At 38.2% G+C, this 22,173-nt stretch overlaps 2 protein-coding genes and 1 long non-coding RNA gene across 8 annotated transcripts in view; 2 read left to right on the top strand and 1 right to left on the bottom strand.

Moving 5' to 3' along the window:
• The first annotated feature begins 758 nt into the window (after window positions 1-758).
• On the top strand, window positions 759-4,754 carry CARD16 (caspase recruitment domain family member 16). Of its 2 annotated transcripts, XM_009247012.4 has the most exons (4): window positions 759-856; window positions 1,498-1,764; window positions 2,611-2,673; window positions 4,430-4,754. In XM_009247012.4, exons 1-3 carry the CDS (start codon window positions 850-852, stop codon window positions 2,628-2,630), a joined length of 294 nt encoding a protein of 97 aa, XP_009245287.3. In that variant the 5' UTR covers window positions 759-849; the 3' UTR covers window positions 2,631-2,673; window positions 4,430-4,754. The 2 variants fall into 2 exon arrangements, with proteins under 2 accessions (XP_009245287.3, XP_063567423.1); XM_063711353.1 differs by lacking the exon at window positions 2,611-2,673 and having other exon boundaries at window positions 851-956.
• A 4,658-nt stretch (window positions 4,755-9,412) lies between these two features.
• LOC103891898 (uncharacterized) overlaps window positions 9,413-22,173 on the bottom strand; it is a 67,767-nt gene continuing 55,006 nt past the window's right edge. For 2 of the 4 annotated variants that reach the window (XR_010135541.1, XR_010135542.1), the window contains 3 exons: window positions 15,670-15,725; window positions 14,704-14,829; window positions 9,413-12,211 (listed from right to left, as the gene is read on the bottom strand). This is a non-coding gene — a long non-coding RNA (uncharacterized LOC103891898). Of the gene's footprint in view, window positions 12,212-14,703; window positions 14,830-15,669; window positions 15,808-22,173 lie in introns of all 4 variants that reach the window. The other 2 variants (XR_010135544.1, XR_010135543.1) reach the window with 2 other exon arrangements.
• LOC100437679 (caspase-1) lies at window positions 10,949-20,661 on the top strand. 2 transcript variants are annotated; one of them, XM_054524982.1, is made up of 10 exons: window positions 10,949-11,017; window positions 11,649-11,915; window positions 13,037-13,099; window positions 14,896-15,011; window positions 15,676-15,849; window positions 16,279-16,513; window positions 16,911-17,054; window positions 19,225-19,334; window positions 19,818-19,948; window positions 20,569-20,661. In XM_054524982.1, the coding sequence occupies exons 1-9, from the start codon at window positions 11,011-11,013 to the stop codon at window positions 19,914-19,916; spliced, it is 1,215 nt and encodes a 404-aa protein (XP_054380957.1). In that variant the 5' UTR covers window positions 10,949-11,010; the 3' UTR covers window positions 19,917-19,948; window positions 20,569-20,661. The 2 variants fall into 2 exon arrangements, with proteins under 2 accessions (XP_054380957.1, XP_054380958.1); XM_054524983.2 differs by lacking the exon at window positions 10,949-11,017 and adding an exon at window positions 11,447-11,573 and having other exon boundaries at window positions 11,735-11,915.

The following is a 22,173-nucleotide window of genomic DNA, read 5'->3' as shown; positions in this document are numbered from 1 at the left end:
TGCGATGCAATGTCCCTCAAAAGAAAGCCATCCAAGATGAGTGAGTGGCTCATGACTCATGCCTGTAATCCCAACTCTTTGGGAGGCCAAGATGGGCGGATCGCTTGAGCACTGGAATTCAAAATCAGCCAAGGAATCATAGGGAGAGCTCGTCTCATCAAAAAATACAAAAATTAACCAGCCCTGATGGGGCTTGCCTGTAATTTTAACTACTCAGGAAACTGAAGTGGGAGAATCATCTCAACCTAGGGAGGTGGAGGCTGCAATGAGCCGTGGTCATGCCACTGCACTCCAGCTTGGGCAACAGAGTGACATCACGTATCAGAAAACAAAACAAAACAAAACAAAACAGCCATCAGGAAAGGAAGAACATTAAATAAGAAAAGCTTTAATATTGGTGAAAAATGTTTATATTTCTTAAAGCAAAATTGCTTCACAGGGACATATATTTCCCACAAACTTTCCCCAAAGCTGTGAGGTGGGGTCAAGGGAAGAGTGGATCACATTCTCCAAAGGTTGTGTTAATCTTTTTGGTGAAGTTTTTGAATGAATGGGAAACTCTTCACTGTGTGAATTTAACTGTACACATACTTTCTCAATCCTGTCTTATTCTCTAAGCCCCATTCCCCTCCAACCCTGATCTATCCAAGGGCTGGTGAAAAAAAAATTCCCTTGGATACACTCTCTGATGCAGGCTACAGCTCTGATTCTTTCTCTCGGAAGAAAAATAAAGACATGCATATGCATGTGCAGTGGATGTTTCCCAATATGTGTACATGCCCTGCCGAAAAGGAAGGCAAAGCATACTTTCAGTTTCAGCCCACACAAGAAGGGTAGGAGAGAAAAGCCATGGCCGGTGAGTCTTTTACTGTTCCAAGAACAGGTCCCTGGGAAGAAAGAGTTGTGGAAGGGGCTGACTCTTCTGGAAGCCATAATTAGTATCTGTGGAAGTTTAGGTGAGCAGAAGTGAGGGAGAGGGAGGAGAGGGAGGAGTGGGAGGAGAGAAGGAACTAGAAGATTTTTGCAGCCTCTAGAAAGGAAAGTCAAGCCCAGAAAGGAACTGAGACTTTAGGGGTAGCCTGCTGTCATTTTGCAATCTTAATTAAACCCTTACTTACCTGTTGTAAGTCTGACAGAGGGTACAGAATTGGCACAGGAGGAATACTAGCAGCAGTGGTTCCTAAATGAAATGGACTATTTCTGCTTCATTACTTTATTATTCAGAGTTAAATAAACATGGGACACAAGAGGAGGAGCTCTGCTTTCCAGGGACTGATGTGGAAATGGTAAACTCAGTCTTCAGGTCACTCCATGCACATATATGGGGACTACTGAGGGAAACAAGTAGGAGAGCAATACAGTAAGAAGAAGGATTACCCAACTGTGAGGAGGGGGACATTTCACTGATGAAATCTAAATGAGGTCACTTTCTGTTGATTACATGAGAGGAATATGAGGCTGTTTTCATGATGTGAGAAATCCTTGTGCTCCAAATAGACAAGGTCCTGAAGGAGAAGAGAAAGCTGTTTATCCATTCCATGGGTGAAGGTACAATAAATGGCTTACTGGATGAATTATTACAGACAAGGGTGCTGAACAAGGAAGAGACGGAGAAAATAAAACGTGAAAATGCTACAGTTATGGATAAGACCCGAGCTTTGCTTGACTCTGTTGTTCGGAAAGGGGCACGGGCATGTGAAATTTGCATCACATACATTTGTGAAGAAGACAGTTACCTGGCAGAGACGCTGGGACTCTCAGCAGGTAAGGGTCAGTGACTCACACTCAAATTCACCTAGGGCCTGTCTTCATGCTTAACATTTGATTTCTTTACTAGTCATGTTAATCTGCAGAATATCTTCTTATCTCTGCCTTTGGGCCATATTTCTGTAGCAGGGTCGCTATTGCATGTCTCTTGACTCTTGTTTGTGTTCCTTCAGCCTTGGTGGCCCTCTTCTGATTAAAGCTCATTTTCTGTTCTAAGTACACGGTAGCTAATTTCCTGAAGGTCATGAGAACTATCTAAAAAGCTTCACACAATATGTTCCAGTGTTCCTGGCAAGGCACAATATTTACCGATTGATTTATTATTTTGTGTCCAGGGTGTCCCTAGGCACTTATGTAGTTGTTTGACATGAGCTGTAGGGTCTGTATTCAAATACTTTCTATAAATTCTTTTCAAAATTTTGCCCTCTGAGAAGAATAAAGTATATTTAAGTGATGATGATACATTCAGGGAATACATTCAATGATTACAGAAAAGTAAAGATTTCAACAGGGCTCTTTCCTCCCTTTGCCCCCGTGCATTTTTTTTTTTGAGTAAGATCCACTTGCCTGTTGCCAAGCTGCAGATCATACTGGGAGGCCTGGACTTCCACCATCTGCAGCCCTCCTAGGGCCTGATACAGTGCTCAGGAAACGAGCTTGCCCATTCTTATAATCCCTTGAACCTACAACATGGTGAGGATGGGAGTTTTGGTGGACTTGAACATTATTTATTGTCATTTAGTCAGGGTTGTGGGAGGAATTTGTAGTGAGGAGTGGCTTACGCATTGCTGTGAAGTTTTCCAGAGATAAGTGGCTATTTCAATGTTCTTCATCTTTTTATAGGTCCGATACCTGGAAATTAGCTTAGTACACAAGACTCCCAATTGGCATTTTCTTCCTTCCCAGGTAATGTTGTTTTTAAATGAAGAGCATTCTTTGAACCCTATCTTCCTTAACATTAATTTAGTAGAATGAACTCTGCTTGAAGGGGAAATGGAGAATTCCCACAGACTGATCATATAATTTTTTAATGTATTCTGTTTTTGCAGAAACTGTTACCAAAGCCTTACTACTCCTATTTATACTAACAAAATCTGAATTTGTATCTCAAATTCTGATAACCCAAAAAAGTACCAAACTTCATCATTTAAGCCTACTGAAATATTCCCTCACATCTCCCAAAGACACCTTTATCTAAACAATTTCAGAGCTGAACATGCCATTCTTCCCCACCCTGCTTCTCTTCCAGTTTTGTGTAACTTGGTTTTTGATGCCACCATCACTAGTTGTTCAAACCAGGAACTTGAAACTCATCTTGGCCCCTTTCCTCTCATGCATCTCCAATATTCAAGCCATGGCCAAGTTTTATGCATTCTTCTCTCAAATTTGGAAATGTCTCTCCATTCTTACTTCTATTATTTTACTAAAGAACTCTTATTCCTTAAGTGTCTCCTTTAAAATAAAAGAAACTTATATTTGAAAGCCATTTAGAGGCTAGAAATGCATGTTTTTATCAAGATCAGATATTACTCTACTGAATTTATTATGGATGATTACCTCATGAATGTTTTCTTAAATGTTTCACAGCATGGGATACTCACTATATAACCAAATATTGTATTCTCAAAAACAATTCAAATGCTTTTTTTTAGTTTTTTCCTATTGCTTTCACAAATCTTTACAAAGAAACCAAACATTTCTTCTACTAAATTATTATTTTATAGTTTTCTCCAATATAATCATTCTAATTAGTTCTTCGCCATGTCAACACAGTTCATGCTGCCTTTATCTGATTTTATAGCAGTTTTTCAAATTTGTTTGCAAAATTAAATATTATTATTTTGCCTTAATAGTTCATAAAAGATCATCTGGATATCTAGAAAACTCAGTTCTATCTTGAAACAAACATCACATTAATTTCTTTAACAAGTGCATCACATTGTCAGATTGTGTTGATCTTGTGATGAAATAAAAGCCTCAAAGATTTTCTCACATAAACTCTGTGAAAACATTTCCTCATACGTTTGTACAAGCAATGTTTAGTGCTATGAATCCATCTAGAGCACGCCACGATTTTAGCATTAATCATTCTATTTATATTTATTCTAGTGTATGTATTCAATATTCTTGTCCTCCCATATGTATACATTGCAGGAGGAGATGCTGAAGGACAGGAAAAGGGATCATTAAAAAAATATTCCCAGTGTTTACTACCATGTCTATTAGGTAAATAAATAAAAGGATAAACACATCTTTTAAAAATTAATTGATGTTAATTAAGATCTGCTCCCGTTAAATTTTATCCTAGGGTTTGAAACCTTTGAAAACAAATCATGTTTTAACTATTTTATATCATGCATTGACTGTTCCCTGAGTGTTTTATCATGCATGGCCTTGAAAAGCTTCCTTTCTATGTTTTTATCTAAAATGCTTGTAGAAATACTTACGCTCAAATATGAAAGTAGATCCTCCCTGTAATGCATACCTAGACATCTCTGGCTTGAAATGTGCTCCATTAGCAGCAAACGCACTCAACTATGTTAATGACTAGATTAGGATTGTCCTCTAGGAATGTATTTCCTCTTTTGTAGCTTCCTCCATAGGTGAGGCTATAAGAACAAAGAGGGATACCACTGTTCATGATATTCCTTGTCTCTTGCAGCTCCTCAGGCAGTGCAGGACAACCCAGCCATGCCCACATCCTCAAGCCCAGAAGGCAGAATCAAGCTTTGCTTTCTAGAAGAAGCTCAAAGGATATGGAAACAAAAGTCGCAGAGGTGCCATGTTCAGAATACATAATAAAGTGGAGTGAAAGATACACTTCAGGCAGTTTTGAAATGCAGTGGCTTTTTCTTAGAACCAATTTTATTGAGCGGTTCTGGAGTATCATACTTCTGCTCCCCTTGCATAAAGGATCTCTATATCCTAGAATCCCAGCTTTAGGTAAAGAGTTGCAAACTAGAACTCATAAATTATCATAGTCTTCACCCAGTCTGTCTCTTAGAATTTATTTCCCACTGACATAAACAAGCCATTTTTTCTGCTTGTATAATCCAGATTTTCCAATGTAGTGCCCAGTTGGAAAAAAGCACATCACATTGAGCAAGTATTGAAGTGGACTCTCGCTTCTCACCCAATTCTCCAACTTGTGTTTACCAAGAATTGGAGTCAGTTTTTTACATGTTGTTCCTATTCATAAAATGAAATTAATGTTTATTTAACATATTGAAATGAAGCATATGAAAAATTCAGAAGCACTTTACCAAAAAGTGCATTTTAACATTACCTTGCTTCTGGGCTATAGCCTATGACTACTATAAATGAGAGGTATAGTGGCATGCTCTCTACACCTGGCATTGCATCTTAGAAGGTAAGAATGATAATGAGGCCCCTCCTATACATGAGAACACAGAGGATGGGAGATGTTAAAGAACTTGTCTGAGATCTACGGCTCATAAATAGAAGTTGACTCTAGGGCTATTAGATGCCAAAGTCCACACTGATAAGCCAGGCAGAAAGAAAGAGGCTTTTAGACAAAGAAAAAATAAAATAACATGTAATAGTTGATTAGTGCTCTAAGTTGTATTACACAAAATGTGCTGATAGTCCAAAAATATAACTAAGAAGAGCTGGATAAACTCAAAGCATCCATGAACTTCTAAGGCTTGGAAATGGGTTGGCCAAAACCCAAGCACAGAATTTTCTGCCTTCTATGTCAGAGATTTTTATAGTACCTACTCTGTCATTTAAAATGATATTGTTTCCCAGACTTCACACTGACAGGATTTTGTAACATTATGCACATTTAAAATACTGTTTATAATAGAATTGTTACATTCATTTATTTTGAGATGATTTTACCTTTGTAATTCTATTTTCCAAGTACACATTTAAGTCAACAATTTGGTTCCTATAAATTATATCCACTCTGTCCACAATTCCCCATCCAACTTGGGTGGTTGGTAATTACAACTCAGTCACTATAAGAACAACTTCCTCTTACCAAAATTTTTACAAATTTGTGGAGTGTGTCCAGCCAGAAATCAACAAAAAAAAATCTATTATTACAACCATTGACCATTTTCACTTCAAAATTTTAATGTTTTTTTGTATAATTTACGTCAAAGAAAATGTACCCCTTTTAAGAATACAATTTGATAATTAATGATACTTGGCTATTCTAGTATAATAACATCCCAGTGAATAGGCAAACCGATTTTGTCACCCCAGAAAGTTTTGTCATGCCCATTGTTATCAATCTCCTTCCACTTCCTCCTCAGATAAGTAGTCATCGAATTTCTATCACTATACGTTAGTTTTTCCTAATCTAGAACTTTATATAATTGGAATCACAGGCTATGTGTTCCTTCCTATATGGCTTCTTTCACTCATAATTGAAACATATTTTTTTCATCCATGTTATTGCATATATTAGTAATTTTTCCCTTTCATGACTGAATAGCATTTCAGCGTACATGTATAGCACAAATTGTTATTTTATGCTCCGGAATTGGATATTGATTTGTTTCCAGTTTTTGACATCTTCACTTTTGAGGAAACAGTGGGCCCTTGCAATCTAGTGGCTTAGTGTTTAGCTTTCCATGACACGAGACTCAAGGCTCATGGTTCTACATTCCCAGATATATGGTCTAGTCATGGCTTCTGTTTCCGGGATGTCACTCTGACATGCTTCAACTCAGTGGTTCATGGCTCTGGCTGGGAGGGAAACTCTCATGTGAAATACTTTAGTTAATAGAAAAAAAACTGAATCATTTAAAAGTAAATGATTGGAAGATAAGTAATACACAGGCAATTTCTGCTTTCTTCCATGCTACAAATCCTCCCAGTGGCAAGGAGCACAAGTTTGTGCTGCCATCGGATTAAGTCATTGGCAAAGTAAAGATAAAACACCATGACAGTTTGGGCATGGTGGCTCACATCTATAATCCCAGCACTTTGGGAGGCTGAGGTGAGCAGATTACGAGGTCAGGAGTTTGAGACCAGTCTGGTGAACATAGTGAAACCCCATCTCTAGTAAAAATACAAAAAATTAGCCAGGTGTAGTGGTGCCTGTAATCCCAGCTACTTGGGAGGCTGAGGCAAGAGAATCACATGAACCTGGGAGGCAGAGATGGCGCCACTGCACTCCAGTGGGGTGACAGTGTGAGACTCTGTCAAAAAATAAAAATAAAAAACGATGTCCTCCTACACAGTGAGTTCTAGTTAAACCCAAACACATTTAACCCTTCACCTAGAGGACAGGAAATAAAACTGGTAGCCCACAAGTGGAAAGGTGGATATTTTTATAACTCTGGGTCTTTAATCTCCAAAAATATTAAGGTAACTACTCAGGATAATTTTTGGTAAAGAATTTGATAAGTGTAACATACCGTGTGCATTTTGCTATTAGCCCACCTTTCATTAAATAGATTTATAAAATAAATTAGCCACATTGAGTTTGTTTCTGGGATAAGCAATTGAACATGTGATTGCCTTCCCTGGCTCCCCTGTCTAAAGTTCATGAGTCCTGCAATATTTTGTCTCCTACTTTGCCAATTATTTTTTTATCATTCTCATCACTTGCTACATTTGAACATTCTGAATATTCCAGTTACATATTACATACCAGGTGTATTAGTCTGTTCTCATGCTGCTAATAAAGACATACCCAAGACTGGGTACTTTATAAAGAAAAAAAGAGGTTTAATGGGCTCATAGTTCCACATGCCTTGGGGGGCCTCACAATCATGGTGGAAGGCAAAGGAGGAGCAAGGACACATCTTCCATGGAAGCAGACAAAAAGGCATGTGCAGGGGAACTCCCCTTTGTAAAGCCATCAGAACTCATGAGACTTTTTCACTATCATGAGAATAACATGGGAAAAACCCACCTCCATGATTCAATTACCTCCCACCAGGTGCCTCCCATGACACCTGGGGATTATTACAATTTAAGGTAAGGTTTTGGTGGGAAAACAGAGCCAAACTCTATCATTCTGCCCCTGGCCTCTCCTAAATCTCATGCGCTCACATTTCAAAACCAATCCTGCCTTCCAACTGTTCCTCAAAGTCTTCACTCATTCCAGCATTAACCCAAAAGTCCAAGTCCAAAGTCTCTTCTAAGACAAGGCAAGTCCCTTCTACCTATGAGCCTGTAAAATCAAAAGCAAGTTAGTTACTTCCTAGATACAACGGGGATACAGGTGTTGGGTAAATACACCCATTCCAAATGGGAGAAATTGACCAAAGGAAGGGGCTACATTCCTCATACAAGTCCAATATCCAGTAGGGGCAGCCAAACCTTAAAGCTTCAAAATGATCTTTGACTCTGTATCTCATATCTCGGTCATGCTGATGCAAGAGTCGGGGTTCCATGGCCTTGGGCAGCTCCACCCTTGTGGCTTTGCAGTGTACAGCGTCCTTCCTAGCTGCTTTCATGGGCTGGCATTGAGTGCCTGTGACTATTCCAGGTGCATGGCGCAAGCTGTTGGTGGATCTACCATTTTAGGATCTGGAGGATGGTGACCCTTTTCTCATGGCTCCACTAGGCAGTGCCCCAGTGAGGACTCTGTGTGGGAGCTCAGACCCCACATTTCCTTTCTGCATTGCCCTAGTAGAAGTTCTTCATGAAGGTCCCACTCCTGCAGCAAACTTCTGCCTGGACATCCAAGCATTTCCATACATCCTCTGAAATCTAGGCAGAGGATCCCAAACCTCAATTCTTGACTTCTGTGCCCCTACAGGCTCCACACCACATGGAAGCTGCCAAGGCTTGGGGCTTGCACCCTTTGAAGTCACAGCCCAAGCTATTTCTTGGCCCCTTTTAACCATGGCTTCGGTGGCCTGGGAAGAAGGGCACTAAGTCTTTAGGCTGCCTACAGTAGAAGGTCCCTGGGCTTACCCCATGAAAACATTTTTTTCCCTCTTAGGTCTCCAGTCCTGTGATAGGAGGGGCTGCCTGGAAGGTCTCTGACATACTCTGGAGACATATTCCCCATTGTCTTGGAGATTAATGTCTTAGAGATCAACATTTGGCTCCTCATTACTTCTGAAAATTTCTACAGCTGGCTTGAATTTCTCCTCAGAAAGTGGGTTTTGCTTTCCTAGCACATCATCTAGCTGCAAATGTTTCAAACTTTTATGCTCTGCTTCCCTTTTAAACATAAGTTCCAATTCCAAGCCATATCTTTGCAACTACATAAAAATGAATGCTTTTAACAGCACCCAAATCACTTCTTGAATGCTTTGCTGCTTAGAAATTTCTTCTGCCAGACACCCTAAATCATCTCTCTCAAGTTCAAAGTTCCACAGATCTCTAGGGCAGGGGCAAGATGCCACCAATCTCTTCACTAAAACACAGCAACAGTCACTTTTATTCCACTTCCCAACAAGTTCCTATCTTCACTCGAGATGAACAGCATTTAGTCAAAGCCATTCAACAAGTCTCTAGAAAGTTCCAGACTTTCTTACATTTTCCTATCTTTTTCTGAGCCCTAAGAACTGTTCCAACCTCTGCATTTTACCCAGTTCCAACGTCGTTTCCATATTTTTGGAGATCTTTACAGCAGCACTCTATTACTCGGTATAAATTTACTGCATTAGTCATTTCTCACATTGCTAATAAAGACATACTCAAGGCTGGGTAATTATATAGAACAAAAAAGAGATTTAATAGACTCACAGTTCCACATGGCTGGGGAGGCCTCAGAATCATGGCAAAAGGCAAAAGAGGAGCAAGGACACGTCTTACATGGGTGCAGGCAAGAGGGTATGAACAGGGGAATTCCCTTTTATAAAACCATCGGATCTCATGAGACATTCATTATCAAGAGAACAGCATGAAAAAAAATAGCACCCATGATTCAATTACATACCACCAGATATCTCCCATAACACATGAGGATTATTACAATTCAAGGTGAGATTTGAGTAGGGAAACGGAGACAGACCATATCACCACCCTTCACGTTTGTCTTCCCCTCTTGAATGTGAGACCAAAGGGGAAAGGACCGTGATATATTTTGACTGAACCTCTGGCACCTAGAGCAATGTCGTCCTTATATGTTTGCTAAATGAATGACTAGATGCACTGCTTGAGGATTCTAACAAAAGATAAACTTAGCTAGATAATCTGCAAATAATCATCCTTGATTATTTTTCTAACCTTAAACATTTGTATTAATTACAGTATTATCACTTATTATTTGCTTACCATTTGCCAAGCTATGTTCCACGCATTTTCCACATTTTCTCTCACTTAATGCTCAAAACTATGTAGGTACATACTATTAATAAAATTATTTCACATACAGGGGAACTAATGCATAGGGAAGTTCAATATCTTGCTGAGGAAGGGAAGTTTAAAATGCTAAGTTCAACATTCTGATTCCAGAGCCTATGCTCTGGGCCTCTATAATGCAATTTCCCTCAAAAATAAACCCTCCAGGATGGGTGGGTGGCTCATGCCTGTAATCCTAGCAATTTGGGAGGCCAAGGTGGGCACCTTGCTTGAGCCTGGGAGCTGAAGACAAGCCTAGGAAACACAGGGAGACCCTGTCTTTACAAGAGATACAAATATTAGCTGGCCATGGTGGCATGTGCCAGTAATTGCAGCTATTTGGGAGGCTGAGTTGGAAGAATCATCTGGGCCTGGGAAGTGGAGGCTGCAGTGAGCCAAGGTCGAATAACTGCATTCTGGCCTGCACAACAGAATGATACCCTGTATCAGAAAAGAAAGAAAGAAAGAAAAAAGCAATGTGAAAAGAAGGACATTAAATAAGAAAAGCTTCAATTCTGCTGAAAAATGTTTCCATTTCTTAAAGCAAAAATGTTTCACAGGGACATACATTACTTACAACTTTCCCAAGAGCTATGAGGTGGGGTCAGGGGAACAGTGGTTCACATACTCCAAAGGTTGTGTTACTTTTCTCCATCAAGCTTTCTAATGATTGAGAAACTCTTCATTGTGTGAATTTAATTGTACACGTACTTTTTCAATCCTGTCTTACTCTCCAAGCCCCATTCCCCTCCTACCGTGATCTATCCAAGGGCTGGTGAAGAAAATTTCCCATGGATACGCTACCCGATGCAGGCTACAGTTCTGATTCTTTAATGGGAAGAAAAATAAAGATATGCATATGCATGCACAGTGAGTATTTCCCAATACGCGTACAGGCCCTGCCAAAAAGGAAGGTGAAGCATACTTTCAGTTTCAGTCACACTAGAAGGGGAGGAGAGAAAAGCCATGGCCGGTGAGTCTTTTACTGTTCCAAGAAAAGGTCCCTGGGAAGAAAGAGTTTTGGAAGGTGCTGGCTCTTCTGGAAGCCATAATTAGCATCTGTGGAAGTTTACTTGAGTAGAAGTGAGGAAAAGTGGGGAGAGGGAGGAGAGAAGGAACTAGAAGATTCTTGCAGACTTTAGAAAGGAAAGGAAAGCCCAGAAAGGAACTGAGGCTTTAGCGGAAGCCTGATGTCATTTTGCAATCTTAATTAAACTCTTATTTACATGTTGAAAGTCTGACAGAGGGTACAGAATTGGCACAGTAGGAATACTAGCAGCAGTGGCTCCTAAATGAAATGGGCTATTTCTGCTTCATTACTTTATTAATCAGAGTTAAATAAACATGCGACATAAGAGGATGATCTCTGCTTTCCAGGGACTGATGTGGAAATGGTAAACTCAGTCTTCAGGCCACTCCATGCACATGCATGGAGACTATTGAGGGAAACAAGTAGGACAGCGATACAGTAAGAAGAGGGATTACCCAACTGTGAGGAGGGGGACATTTCACTGATGAAATCTAATGAGGTCAGTTTCTGTTGATTACATGAGAGGAATATGAGGCCGTTTTCATGATGTGAGAAATCCTTGTGCTCCAAATAGACAAGGTCCTGAAGGAGAAGAGAAAGCTGTTTATCCGTTCCATGGGTGAAGGCACGATAAATGGCTTACTGGATGAATTATTACAGACAAGGGTGCTGAACAAGGAAGAGACAGAGAAAGTAAAACGTGAAAATGCTACAGTTATGGATAAGACCCGAGCTTTGCTTGACTCTCTTATTCCGAAAGGGGCACGGGCATGTGAAATTTGCATCACATACATTTGTGAAGAAGACAGTTACCTGGCAGAGACGCTGGGACTCTCAGCAGGTAAGGGTCAGTGACTCACACTCAAGTTCACCTAGGGCCTGTCTTCGTGCGTAACATTTGATTTCTTTAGTAGTCATGTTAATTTGAAGAAAACTTTCTTATCTCTGGTTTCAGGGCCATATTTCTGTAGCAGGGTCCCTATTGCATGTCCCTTGACTCTCCTTTGATTCTTTTCCTTCATCCTCAGTGGCACTTTTCTGATTAAAGCTCATTTCCTGTTCTGAGTATGTGGTAGCTCCTTTGCTGAAGCTCTTGAGAACCATCTGAAAAGCTTCACGCTGTGTGTTCCAGTGTTCCTGGCAAGGCAAAATATTTACTTGTGGATTTATTTTTGCTGAGTGCAAGGGGTCCGTAGGCACTTACGTAGTTGTAAAGTCACATGAAGATTTAAGGTTTATAATCAAATACTTTTTATAACTTTTCTCCAAAATTTTACCCTCCCAAAAGAATAAAATATATTTCAATGATGGCGATACACTCAGAGAACACATTGGCGATACACTCAGAGAACACATTGGCGATACACTCAGAGAACACATTGAACGTATAGAAAAGTGAAGATTTCTAATGGGCTCATTCCTCCAGTTGCCTCCTTGTATTTTCTTTGAGTAAGATCACCCGGTTGTCTGTTACCAGGCTGTGGATCATGCTGTGAGGCCTGGAAATCCTCCACTTGCAATCCTCCTCAGGCCCAATACAGGGCTCGGGAACTGAGCTGGCCAAATCTCATGACCACTTGGACCTACCACGTGGTGAGGATGAGAGTTCTGGTGGATTCCCAGTCATTGATGTCTGTGGCACTTCCTAAAGCCACTTCAGAGGGAGATGTTCTTTGAAAGCAAAAGCCTTCTGTTCTAAGGTTTAGGGAAAGCTTATGCCTGTCTAAGCAGACATTGCAGATGTTTCTGTTTTCATCTATGTGTAATAAACATGTATTTTTCTATCAATGCCTCTTTCATTTTCTACCTCCCACCACTCTCTAAATTAAAGAACATCTTGAACATTATTTAATGTCAGTCAGTGTTATGGGAGAAATTTTTAGTGGGGAGTGTTTTACAGATTGGGGTGAAGTTTTCCAGAGATGATAAGTGACTACTTCAATATCCTTTATCTTTTCATAGATCAAACATCTGGAAATTACCTTAATATGCAAGACTCTCAAGGAGTACTTTCTTCCTTTCCAGGTAATGCTGTTTTTAAAGGAAGAGCATTCTTTGACCCACATCTTCCTTGACATTAATTTTGTAGGATGAACCGTGGGTAAATGGGCTATGGAGAATTCTCATAGATTGGTCATATAATTTTCTTTTTGTAATCTATTCTGCTTTTGTAGAAACTGTTTCCACAGCTTCTTTATCCACGTTTATATTAAAAATTCTGAATCTGTGTCTCAAATCCTGATTACCCAAATAAGTACCAAACTTCATTATTTAAGCCTACAAAAATATTCACTCCCATATCCCAGAGACATCTTACTCTAAACTTTCCCAGAGCTGAACATGCCATACTTCCACACCCTGCTTCTCTTCCGGTTTTGTGTAACTTGGTTATTGGTACCACCGTCACCAGTTGTTCAAACCAGGAACTTGAAACTCATATGGGACCCTTTTTTCTCATGCACCTCTAACATTCAAGCCATGGCCAAGTTTTATGCAGGCTTTTCTCAAATTTGGAACCATCTCTCTATTTCTACTTCTATTATTTTATTAAAGAACCCCTATTCCCATAGTGCACTCTTAAAATAAAAGAAACTTATATCTGAAAGCAATGTAGAGGCCAGGAATGCAAATTATTTATCAAGTTCAGATATTACTCTACTGAATTTATTAAGGTTGGATATCATGAATATTTTCTTAAATGTTTCACAGCATGGGATATTCAATATATAAAGAAATACTGTATTCTCTACTGTGAAAAAATGGCTCAAAAATAACCTAACTACTTCTATTTAGTTTTTTTCTATTGTTTTCACACTTCTTTATGAAGGAATCCAACATTTTATCCAACAAATGATTATTCTATAATTTTTTCCAATATATCTATTCTAATTAGTTCTTCTCCACATCAGCACATTTCATGCTGCCTTTGTTTATCTAACTGATTGTATAACCATTTTTCAAATTTGTTTTTAAAATTAAATATTATTTTTTGCCTTAATAGTTTCTAAAAGGTCCTCCACAGATCTAGAAAACTTATTTCTATTTTAAAACAAAGATTACATTAATTTCTTTAACAAGGACATCACATTGTTGGATTGTGTTGAACCTGTGATTAAATAAAAGGCTCAAGGATTTTCTCACATAAACTCTGTGAAAACATTTCCTCATGTGTCTGTGCAATGAATGTTTAGTGCTATGAATCCACCTAGTGTGTACTTTGATTTTAGCATTTATCATTATATCTTCATTCTAGTTCATATATTCAATATTCATGTCCTTTCATATGTACACATAGAAGGAAGAGATCCTGAAGGACAGGACAAAGATTCATTAAAAAATATTCCTAGTGCTTACTACCATGTATATTAAGTAAATAAATAAAAAGATAAACATGTATTTTTAAAAATATTTTAGTAGATTAAATTAAGACCTGATCCCATTAAATTTTATCCTGGGGTTTGAATATTTTGAAAAAAGTTTATATTCTAACTATTTTATCTCACACATTGTTTGTTTTCTGAGTGTTTTATCAGGCATAGACTTGAAATTTTCCCTTCCTATGTTAGTATCTAAAATGCTTGTAGAAAGGCTGATCCTGAAATATGAAAGAAGATACTTACAATGCATACCTGGAAATCTCTTGCTTGAAATGTGCTCGATTAGGAGCAAACTCACTTAGCTGTATTAATGATGTAGATCAGGATTGTCCTCCTCAGAGTGCATTTCCTCTTCTGCGGCTTCATCCATAGGTGAGGCTGTAACAAACACAAAGCGGAACAAACAGGGATGCCACTGTTCATGATGTTCTTTGTCTCTTGCAGCTCCTCAGGCAGTGCAGGACAACCCAGCTATGCCCACATCTTCAGGCTCAAAAGGGAATGTCAAGCTTTGCTCCCTAAAAGAAGCTCAAAAGATATGGAAAGAAAAGCCGGCAGAGGTGCCATGCTCAGAACACAAGGATTAGAGTGGGGTGAAAGAAACACTTGAGGCAGTTCTGAAATGCAGTGGCTTATTCTTAGAGCCAACTTCATTGAGCAGTTCTGGAGAATCATACTTCTGCTCCCCTTACATAAAGGATTTCTATATCCTAGAATCCCAGGTTTATAGAAAGAGTTCCAAATTGGATCCACTTCCTGGGTAAATAACATCAGTGATGGCAGCTATTGAATGCTTATTATGAATGGGCATTGTTCTAAGCATCTTGCACATGATAATACATAATTTTTAACCTTAAACATAACCCATTTTAGAGATCAAGAAGCTGAGACAGGGGATTGTTAAATATTTTTCCCAAAGAAAAACAATCAGAAATTGGAACAACCAGTTTTAGAATTCAGTCATTTTTGCTTCAAAGCTTGTGCATCTTTCAAAATCCTACCTATCAAGAACAATGAAGTTAGAAGCTCAGCTGCCATCTGGGCGTTTGCAATGTCCATGCATACTCTTGAAGCAGCATTCAATTCTGTTCCCCCTTTTCAATGTATAGTTCATGGGGTTTGGTATCTTGATAGGACTAAGGAAGGGGAAGCTGTCATAAACCAGCAAGGGAAATATTTAATTGGAGAGAACAAGGCTGCTCATTCAAATTGCATTACCTACAGATTTATCCAATAATGGACAAGTCAAGCCGCACACGTCTTGCTCTCATTATCTGCAATGAAGAATTTGACAGTATTCCTAGAAGAACTGGAGCTGAGGTTGACATCACAGGCATGACAATGCTGCTACAAAATCTGGGGTACAGCGTAGATGTGAAAAAAAATCTCACTGCTTTGGTAAGTTCTATTATACAACAGAAACAATGGTTATGCCTTTCGTATAACTAAATAATATTAGAAAGCTTAGTTGTAAGACCAAGAAATGTAATCTCTTGACAATCTAAAATACAAACTTGCCATGAGAGAGTTCTGGATACTACATGGTCCTTTGTAACATAAGAGTCATTCAGCACGAGCCTGGTATAACTGAATTGGGAAATGTTTTATTGACTCAGTAATGCCACCGTCTCTCTACAAGATAACTCTGGATGACTTCCTATAACACTTTCCTTCACCTTTCTTGAAACTAAGACTAAATTTTTTTTGGCACCCCGTTGTTTTTCATGGAATTCCTTAAGAAACTCCTTAAGTATTTATTTATTGACTTTCCAAGGTACCATGATAGTTAATTACATAGTTGAATATCAGTGATATGGTCTCTTTCAGGACATGACTACAGAGCTGAAGGCATTTGCACACCGCCCAGAGCACAAGACCTCTGACAGCACATTCCTGGTGTTCATGTCTCACGGTATTCGGGAAGGCATTTGTGGGAAGAAACACTCTGAGCAAGTCCCAGATGTATTACAACTCAATGAAATCTTTAAAATGTTGAATACCAAGAACTGCCCAAGTTTGAAGGACAAACCGAAGGTGATCATCATCCAGGCCTGCCGTGGTGGTGAGTGCTGATGCCTTTGAGAACACCAGACAATCAAATACTATCCTACTCTGTATGCATCCAGGAATTTTTGGTTTCTTTTTGTTTGTCTTTTAATGTCAAAGAACACGTACTGTCAGTATTCAAGATTGCAGCTTCTGTGAATTGAAGGGCTGGTTGGTAGATATTTGTTCCATATTTAAGCTTGAGATTTTGATGTTTGGAAATTTTTACAATTTGTTTGATGGTTAGAAAAGATAAACATTGTTGAAAAGATTGTAACTGAAATGTATGTGTGTATTTGCATGTGAATTAATGATAGAGCAAACACATTAATAAATATCATTGAACAGAGGCTAGGAGGAAAACATCTTCTCAGCCATTGGTAGTAGTAACAAATCAAACTGTGTCTTTCCAGACAGCCATGGTGTGGTGTGGTTAAAAGATTCAGTAGGAGTTTCTAGAAACATATCTTTACCAACTACAGAAGAGTTTGAGGATGATGCTATTAAGAAAGCCCACATTGAGAAGGATTTTATCGCTTTCTGCTCTTCCACACCAGGTAACAGGTTTCTACAAAGGACATCTTTGTTGGGGCTATCAATACAAAAAGTGACAGTAACCCACTAGAGGTGGTGATTAACAACTCAAGACCAACTCAAGCTTTGTTCCAAGTTATACACACAATTCCCTTTATCCAAGAGATCAATTTTACATATCTGTTCAATGCATTACTAATTAAAGAATTCATCTATGTTTCAAAATATTTTTGGAACTTTGAGCGATAGCAGAGAATTAAATGGAAGATGGTATGTGCTGTAGTACATTAGAATCTGACTCTGCATAGAAAATTCCACCATGTTGAGATCATTCATTAGTCCGATTTGCCCAGACATCAAATATTTGTAGAAGAGTAGGAGCAAGGTTCCGAAAAGTAGAACAGCAAGCAAGGCACTTTGGGGCCCTAAATTAAAGTGGGTTTTACCTAGAAGCATGAAGTGTATAAGACAGAATATATTTGAATTTTTCTAAACGTGTGCTTTGTAGTAAGAATCTTGCTATTATTGACTGACCCAGACATTTAGTATTTTGTAAAACAGTTCCACTAGTTCCTCCTTGGGCTTTCCTTGAATTGCTCACTAATATGTGAATATAAATATTATTTTTCTAAGGATTTAATAAATTAATATATTTGAAATATTGAGCATGACACAAAATAAAGCACACATTAAAAAACTGCTATTATTTAAAATGTATATATTTGATAATTTAATTCAGTTACTTTTCTAAGCAAGGTTTAAATAAAAATTATTTAAACCTTTCATTCACCACGTTTGGCAGTTTCCTGAGAGGACTTGCATTCTCTTGGTCACCTCTGGCCCAAAGGCCCTGCCTCTGCTCAGATAGTTAAGTTTTCTAAAATATTTTCTAAAATGAGATATCTTCTTTCAGAAGAAGCTTGGTTCTACATTGTGTTGAACATGCCCTGATGTAGAACTCAATAATTTTTTTTTCCCAATGATCAGAAACAATGACACCACCCAAAAACACCATATATTTTCAGCCTGAGTACATATAGCAGAGTTTAATATTAGACAGAACTGTTCGTTAGTATCCTTTGATCCCAGCCTTCCACATGACATTCACCGCTCTCTAAGTAGCTCTTTGTAGGCCCCGGCTTCTAGTCATCAATCTGGCTGATTTATGTGTCTTTCTTTTCTTTCACTTTCCTTACTCCTCCCTTTCAGATGACTGTCAGAAACTCCAATTCAGTTATCTATAACTTCCATGTTAAACCTATCTCCACATTCTGCTGTGCCAATCCCAACCACATCATAGTGATCTCCTGAAGAAAAATAATTATCTATTTCCTTGATTTCACAAAACATTTGCAGAGATATCTGTCTCCACCATATCTTTCACTTACTTCCTTTTACTAGAACAAGTGTCAGTTAAAGGCTTCATTTAGCTGAGATAGCTGTGTTTCTAAATAGAATTTTATTATCAATATATACTTTATGACCATTATAACTGGCTAAAATGCATCATTAAAGAATGTGTCTGTCATTATATACAGAGCTATTGCTGCTGCTTTTCTCTTATGACTTCCTTTGCATAATTTTATGCCTTCATTACTTCTGTGTCTACTGTGTAATAAATTAATATTGTTTTTCTTTAATATTTCTCTTCTTCATAACAACTTTTTTCCTCCAATATAATGTGCTTATTTCCTTATCTACTCCTCCTAGATTTCTACTTTTGTTCTGTTTTATGATTTTTATAGTTAACTTTTTGTGTGTAAATATCTTACTGTCGATGTTATTTAATTTCGATTAATCTTTTATGAAGTACATAAATTGAGAATTTGTTAATATAATTACACCATGTAGACTGAGTATTGCATATCCTGGGTTATCTCAAACACTTGTGTGACCTCAGATACCTCTTGTGCATGGAGTTAATACCATCCCCTGTATAGCTAGCTGAGTCTATTAAATATCAGAATGCATAATTAACTTAAATCACAGTCAGTAATACCACTTTGGGAATGTACATTTAGATATTTCGTTTCCAAATCCCAATCACTCCCCTCTACCCCATTCTGCCTTTTCCTTATTTGCTACTAAATTTATGATTTCAAACATCCCTCAGCTGGAGTAGAAATACTAGGGTTTCTTCTCTTTCTTCAGGCAAGAGCCAGTTTTGAGATTTGAAATGTGCTTTATCCATAGATAATGTTTCTTGGAGACATCCCACAATGGGCTCTGTTTTTATTATGAGACTCATTCAACATATGCAAGAATATGCCTGTTCCTGTGATGTGGAGGAAATTTTCCGCAAGGTAGGACTCTAGTGGATGCTATTTCACTCTACTTCCCTGAATGCTTGGCTATTGCAATTGGAAGCATAGAAAGCAGATCCAGACATGTTTATCTTCCAATAATACCCTTCTTTCCAAAAGAGTTTTGGAGTTCTTTGGAGAGTGGACAAACCTAGGAGCCTAATCCAATCTATTAAGACCCACAGCCTTGAGAAAACAATCGTTTAGTTTCACCCCGCTCCTGCCCTGCAGAGACAAATGAAGGGACTCTAATTTACCTGTATCTCTCATGGCTATTAGATCCAGCAGCAGATTTAAAATGCCCTGAGGAGGGTCATTCAATGCTTACATACATATATGGTTATACTTGTTGCAGATGGAAGTACTTTTTGTTTTTGTCACTTATTTTGCTATATTTGTTGTAGTTTTTTGGCATAACTCAAGAAACTCTTGAAAAAAAAAACTCAGCAATAAAAGGGCTACAGACTTTCCTTACTCTTTTAGGTTCGATTTTCATTTGAGCAGCCAGATGGTAGAGCGCAGATGCCCACCACTGAAAGAGTGACTTTGACAAGATGTTTCTACCTCTTCCCAGGACATTAAAATAAGGAAACCGTATGAATGTCTGTGGGCAGGTACATGTGTATGGTCGGGAGTTTGGGAAGGTTGAGGAAAGGGTGCTGAAAGTCCATTTTAGTCAAGAACTCTAGGTCTACAGGCTGAGAATCCTTAATCCAAAAATTTGAATTTTGAAATGCTCTAAAATCCAACACTGTGTGAGCGCCCACATGATATTCAAAGGAAATGTTTATTGAAACATTTCAAATTATAGGTTTTTGGATTAGGGATGCTAAACCAGTAAGTATACTGCTGAATTCCAATATACAAAAATATCCGAAATTTGAAATACTTTTGGTAGCATGCATTTTGGATAAAGGATAATCAAGCCACATACAGAAAATACTGAAGTAATGTCTTTCTTTTGGTCAGTGCAGAGCGCATTGCTCTTCTCCCAAAATTTTTCATTTAGACCCCTTTTGAGATTCAGCTGATATTGGCCTAGAAGTGGCCGTAAGACTATGAACCCTCACTTTTGGATGTTTCTCTCCTTCACCTCAGCAGGGTATATTTAAACATAGCATGTGGTCTTTCCTTTTAAAATTGTGTATGTTCCCATTGGTGGATAACTTTATAACTTGCATGTCTTTAACAAAATTCTTTCCTTTTTTTTTATTATTATTTCTTTTTCTCATAGGGAGTGAAGAGATCCTTCTGTAAAGGTTTTTGGAATTATGTCTGCTGAATAATAAACTTTTTTGAAATAATAAATCTAGTAGAAAAATGAAAACTTGTCCTCATTTTTCTCCCACACTGAAGAAACAGGGACTGGAACTTAGAGTGACTAAGGAATTTAGAGTGTTTGACTTAATCTGTCAGACCCAAACTGGCTATTGGCACCTTTCTTTCCCAGAACTTAAAGTAAAATAAAACATAAAAATTTAAAAAAGAAAATCAGACTTACAAACATAGCAATGTTATTAATTACTTTCTTGAACAAAAATTTATTTTGTGCCATTTTTAAAAAAAGAAAAATCGTTTGCTGGGCTTTCTGCTTTGGGGATGTGATATAAGTTACAGCAGGTATCTGACTTCAAATAATTTAGAGCTCAGCAGGAGAGATGGGGGAAGACAGCTAGTTATGACAGCGACAGTGTAGTGTGATAAGGAACTTTTCCCAAATCCCACAGTTTACTACTGACAAATCCATGAACAGAACTTGCATGTTTCTACCGTTTGCAAAAGTATTTAAGACAAAGAAAGTAAGTTTTGAATCAACCCTCAGTAGTTCACAGACTTCTTGAAAAGATAAGACAGCCATCCAAAATGAAGCACTTGGCAGATAGTGCCTGACACCCTGAAGAAACTCTAGGATGCATGGTGTGCACAATGAAGTCCTGGCATGGTGCAGAGAAAACGAGTTTGAAGTGAAATCATTCACTCAGGGGTGTTAAGATTTAGGGAGGATTCGAAGAACTACCCCTTACTTGCAAATAGGAGTTTTTTCTAATATTTAATATATTAAATGAGAGTTAATTTCTGACTTTTTAAAAACCTTCATAGTTGAACACATTACAGTCTCTCTCTCTCTCTTTTCTTTTTTTTTTTTTTTTTGCCTTTTATTAACTGTTTCTCTGGGCATATCTCTTCTGTACTATCATGCATATTCTACTTCAACCTGAGACTACATCTGCGATCAGTCTTTGCTCAGAGAATATCAAAAAGCAGAAGTGAATTGCCACCCTAAGTAAAAATTAACTGTTAAAGCACTTTTAGTCAGTTGAAGAACAGCATTCCAGGAAGTACATAAGAGGATTCCTTCAGAACTGTCTCCAATCAAAGGGTAAGATGACAGGGAGATGGGGAGGAGAAGACTCCATCATGATTCCTCAGCACAGTTTAAACAAGAAATACATTTATTGAATAAACAATCCTTTCCTTGTTTCTTTTTGCTGTTGTTGTTGACTTTGTTGAGTATCAGTTGGTTATAGGTGTGTGGCTTTATTTTGAGGTTCTGTATTCTGTTCCATTGGGCTATGTGTCTGTTTTTTTGTACCAGTACCTTGCTGTTGTGGTTACTGCAGATTTCTAGCATAGCTTGAAGTCCAGTAATGTGATGCATCCATCTTTGTGAAAAGCAGTTTGGAGATTTACCAAATAACTAAAAAAAGAACTATCATTTGCCCAAGCATCTCATTACTGACTGAATCCTCAAAGGAAAATGTACTGTTCTATCAAAAAGACATGTGCTTTGAAATGTTTGTCACAGCACTATTCACTGTAGCCAAAATAATAGAATCAA

This window comes from Pongo abelii, chromosome 9 (assembly GCF_028885655.2).
Source record: "Pongo abelii isolate AG06213 chromosome 9, NHGRI_mPonAbe1-v2.0_pri, whole genome shotgun sequence".
NCBI classification, from domain to species: domain Eukaryota; kingdom Metazoa; phylum Chordata; class Mammalia; order Primates; family Hominidae; genus Pongo; species Pongo abelii.
Note: the sequence above shows the minus strand (reverse complement) of the source record. Positions and strands in the feature narration are given on the sequence as shown.

Excerpts from the sequence above, each read along its gene's own strand:
- LOC100437679 (XM_054524982.1), top strand. Across the intron at positions 11,916-13,036 it reads GACGCTGGGACTCTCAGCAG|ATCAAACATCTGGAAATTAC; the intron begins GTAAGGGTCAGT and ends ATCTTTTCATAG. Across the intron at positions 17,055-19,224 it reads TTTCTGCTCTTCCACACCAG|ATAATGTTTCTTGGAGACAT; the intron begins GTAACAGGTTTC and ends CTTTATCCATAG.
- CARD16 (XM_063711353.1), top strand. The coding sequence starts at position 1,539 with ATGGGTGAAGGTACAATAAATGGCTTACTGGATGAATTATTACAGACA. Across the intron at positions 1,765-4,429 it reads GACGCTGGGACTCTCAGCAG|CTCCTCAGGCAGTGCAGGAC; the intron begins GTAAGGGTCAGT and ends TGTCTCTTGCAG.